Below are 4,640 nucleotides of genomic sequence, written 5' to 3'. Positions count from 1 at the left end.
AGTCCGCGTCCGACGCGCGCACCGTCAGCACCAGCGCGCCCGCCGCGTTGTTCTCCGCCAGCCGCGCGCTGTAGCGCTCCTGCGCGAACACCGGCGCGTTGTCATTCACGTCCAGCACCCGCAGCGCCAGCACCGCGCTGCTCTGCAGCGGCGGCGACCCGCCATCGGCCGCCCGCACCGTCACGTTGTACTCGGACACCTGCTCACGGTCCAGTAGCTCTGTAGTCACCACGCTGTAGTAATTATCGAACGACTTCTCTAGGCGGAACGGRTGGCTCTCGCTGATACTGCACTGCACCTCTCCGTTCGCTCCAGAATCCCTGTCTTGAACGCTGAAAATCGCTATTACCGTTCCCAGCGGTGTATCTTCTGGCACCGGACTAAACACAGACATAATGATAATCTCCGGAATGTAGTTGTTTACATCAACTACTTTGATGAGTACCTTGCTGTGGGAAGAGAGTCCGCCTGTATCCCGTGCTTGCACAACCARTTCGTAAAACTCGCGTTCTTCGAAATTCAAATTCTGTGTTACCTCAATTTCTCCACTTTTCGGATTAAGCTTAAAAGTCTTCTCGAACTTCTCTGGAATTTTAAAGAACCAGTATTTTACCTCGGCGTTTGGCCCCTCGTCTCTGTCAATCGCTGTCACCTGTAACACCCGACTTCCTACAGCCACGTCTTCTCTCACAGTCACCTTATACACAGACTGAGTAAATTCTGGTGCATTGTCGTTTCCATCTAACACAATGATTTGAATCATAGTCGATCCTGATTTCACCGGACTCCCGTTGTCTGTGGCTGTCAGGATCAAATTATGAGCGGTCTGCTGTTCCCGATCCAAAGATTTCACCAATATTAATTCCGGATATTTCACACCGTCATCTCCATTTTTCACTTCCAAGGTGAAATAGTTGCTCTCGCTACACTCGTAATTCTGTAAAGAATTCAGTCCTATGTCGGGATCATGAGCTTTCTGTAAMGGGAAGCGTGTACCTGGTGCAGTRTACTCGCTGATTTCTAAGACACTACTTCTTTCTGGGAAACTGGGAGAATTATCGTTAATATCCAGTATTTCCACCTCCCCTTTGTAAATGTTCATTGGACGCTTTACAAGAATTTCAAAATTTAGAACACGTTTAGAAGCAGCTGCACATATCTGTTCCCTGTCTGCTTGTTCCATCATGGATAAGTGACCGTTCCCCAAGTCCAAAAAGAAGTAGCGTCTCCTGCCTGTGTCAAAAACGTGGGCGTCGCGCTCGCGGAGCTCAGGTAGCTGCAGCCCCAGGTCCTTGGCCACATCGCCTACGAAAGAGCCCTTGGGCATCTCCTCGGGCACCGAGTAGCGCAGCTGCCCCCACGCCGCCTCCCACGCTGCCAGCAGAACAGCCCAGAGCAGAGCTCGCTGCCGCCGGCCCCAGCGCCTCCCCGCCGCGCTCATCTCCGCCGCGGCACCGCCGGCACCGCAACACCACGGGCAGTTCCGACTGCTCACCCCCGATCTGGAACCTGCTCCTGCTCCAATTCCTTCTCCGGTTCACCGCTCCCGGCCGCTGCAGCCGGCCCCTCCGCCTCTCTGCAGCACGGATCCGCACCGCGGGAACGATCACAATCGGGCGTCTGCAGAGTCAGAGAGCGAGCGAGCAAGCGATTCTGTCTGCAGCGGGCGGGGCTGCAGCGCTCCGATCTTSCTCYCKCTSCTCTCGGTCAASAGCGGCGCCCGCAGCCTCCTCCCGGCACTGCRGGCACCGAGCGCTGMCGAGCGCWGCCCRCCCTGACTTTTCCRCGRGCAGCTCGCGGGGACAGCWCATCGCACGGAGACATCGGGCCTCGTACAGCGGGGAGCTCCTGCCTCTGCTTTTCTCCAGCCCATCTGTTCTTTGAGATGCTGATCAAGACCGGTAAAAAGGTAGAGGCATCCTTGTGCTGTTTCTATCGCACAGTAAAATGTTTTTGTAATGGTGATACCATAGATAAAATGTTCTCTTGAGAAGCAGAAGTATTACTAGTCGTATTCCATTAGTTCAAAAGCATAATTTCCCCCACTGCTTGCCCAGATTTTGCAGCAGTCACGGTTGAATGACCTTTTACTCCCCCTCRTCTTTTCTGCCAGTATATCTTAATATTGGAATGCCATTAGCGACCTTACATTTCGGAAACCCATGAAATAGCACAAGCCAGAAACTGACTTTCCTATGTGCAGGTTCCTCAGGTGGTGTCGAATCTGATCTTCTCTTACAGTGGAGAGACTTTTTTTCCCCCCAGTCCCTGCCTTGAGCTCCATCCACTTGATAGGAGTGGGAAGAGGTGGCAGTGATGACTGAGGCAAAGGTATGTCTAAGTAGCTCATCCTTGTCATTGTCTGATTTTATCAGTTTGTCAGTTGTGTTAATCAGGAGGCATATAGAGGTTCTTTTAACTTTCTTCTTCAGTCTGACTTAGCTGCAGAAGCCTTTCTTGCTATTCTTTGCATTCCTCGTGGAGTTCARCTCTGGCCATGCCTACCCCTACACAACCAGCCAACATCGCTATACATTACCCAGGATACCAGTTCCTGCTCTCACTGCTGTGCATTTATTCCTTGCCGCTTAGTTTGACCAGCAAGTCTTCCCTCAGCCACGCTGGGCTTTCCCCTTCTTTTCCTAGTTTCCTACACAYGACTTCAAGAGGTCATGCACTTGCTGGAAAACATCCCTAAAAATCTGCCAGATCTTTTCTGCTCCCTTGTCCCTCAGGGCGTTTTCCCCTGAAGTGTCCCATTGACTAAATCCCTTAAGAGCTGGAAGTTTGCTCTCGTAAAATTCAGGGTCCTGACTTCATTCTTTGCCTGATCAATACCCCTCAGGACTGTGAACTTGACCAGTGCATGATCATGGCTGCCCAGGCTGCCTCCAGTCTTGATATCTCTGATTAGATCACATGTGTTGATGACCAACAGGTCCAAAAATGCATTTCCTCTGGTAAAGAYGACTGGACTAAGGACTTAATCCTTACTAAAGGGCACCTCCAGTGAGCTCCTTGAGAGAGCTCAGTAGTATATTTGGGCCCTTTAAGACAGGAGACTGCCTCCCACCGTGTAGAGTAGGAGCCATAAYAAACCATCTGTTTATGAACTGCAATGGACACTTGAAGCCTCTAGCTGGAACGACCCAAACCCCAGAAGTTTCACAACTCAAGATTATGGACCCTAGTAATCTCAGTGAGAGAGACACACCAACTTTCTTTTATAACACTCACTGCTGGAAGAGATTAGCACAGGTAATCCTACATCCCCTTAGATGTAGAGGACATTTAGTAAAAGTAAYTTCACACAAGAATCCAGCCACACCCAAAATGCCAAGCAGATCCCGGTATTAGGAAAGGAAGACTGCCCCTGWTTCACTCAGTCAAGACATTACAGGACTTTCATGCAGTAAAGAAMTTTTATTCATCATTTTAGAGTTCCAGTAAAAGAAATTTGCATGCAGACTTCTTGCTTGCAGGTGTCTCTCTCATCAGTTGCAAGGGGAACCTACCTGCAGATTCCTTCATTGCAATGAGATGAATCTAAACTTCCACCAAATTATTTGTGGAGCAGAACACGGCACAGCCTTCCCAGATTAACTGGATTATGGATCACTTYATTCTYCATGTACATCAGTCTTCTGGTCAGYGTTACTGTACCATTCCCTCTGCAGGWCTTACCTGTTCATCTGGGCCTTGTGGAAGTAGTCCTGCTGTGGTCCTCTTCATTTCATAATAGAAAAGCCTCTCCCTGGTAGCAGTTTTTACTCATCRAATTCCCACATCCAAGCACCCCCCAAAAAATACTTCCCAAGGGAACATGCATGTTGGCTTTATCCCCCTTTTTCATGAAATTCCTACACCTTTAGCGTTATAAACACCTTGCAGTTGCCATCTGCAGGTGTAGCTGTCACAAGATTTGAGAAGGCCACTGCCCTGTGTCACAGCTTTGCAGGGGCATTTGCATAACCAGGGCCTCTGTTAGGATAGGAGCCAGTTTCCCCTGACCTGCGTATTACTGGGCTCCATCTCAGCCAAAAGGTCAGTGTTCTAAAGAACTATGGGGGCCTGATAGCAATTTCATCATCCTCCCAATTTTTCTGAATGCTGTATCAGCTGCCTACTGAAACTGGAGAAATCTACCCACTCAACATTACCTAGGCCAAAGGAAAATACAAAGAATGTCTCAACACAAGGCATTCAGGTGCRCTCTTTATTTCAGTTTTTCACTCAGGACCATCCAAGTTTACCATATTAAAATTTATCATTTCAGCACAACAYAACGTGAGGCTTTCTGAAGATCCTGTACATAACAGACATCATTCAAGCAATCAGTTACTATATACATGGGGTGGCAGTCCTAAAGCAGAATAAAAAAGACAATGCTCAAACACAGTTCAGAAAGTACCAAGAGAAAGGGCAAAAAGGAGAATGCAAATGCTCTAAGATAAATGGAGAATATCATACGGAGATRGACAGCTTTCTATTCCCAATAAGAAATCACTGAATTCAGGAATAACAATGAGAAGACCAAAATCAATCTCCTTTTTGCCATTTCATCCTTATTCTACCTTCAGAAAATGCAGTCTCAAGGACTTAGAGTTTTCATGAAATGCACCCAAAGAAAATTTACATAT

General features: G+C 48.4%; 1 protein-coding gene across 1 annotated transcript in view; it reads right to left on the bottom strand.

Moving 5' to 3' along the window:
• LOC130587472 (protocadherin gamma-A7-like) overlaps positions 1-1,475 on the bottom strand; it is a 4,072-nt gene extending 2,597 nt beyond the window's left edge. The window contains exon 1 of the mRNA XM_057388448.1: positions 8-1,475. Coding sequence (XP_057244431.1) covers positions 8-1,441 — 1,434 coding nt within the window. The 5' untranslated portion in view covers positions 1,442-1,475. The remainder of the gene's footprint in view (positions 1-7) is intronic.
• Positions 1,476-4,640: the final 3,165 nt, after the last annotated feature.

The sequence above is a fragment of the Malurus melanocephalus genome, unplaced genomic scaffold (assembly GCF_030028575.1).
Source record: "Malurus melanocephalus ecotype Western Australia unplaced genomic scaffold, MMel_1.1 scaffold_1946, whole genome shotgun sequence".
NCBI lineage: Eukaryota > Metazoa > Chordata > Aves > Passeriformes > Maluridae > Malurus > Malurus melanocephalus.
Note: the sequence above shows the minus strand (reverse complement) of the source record. Positions and strands in the feature narration are given on the sequence as shown.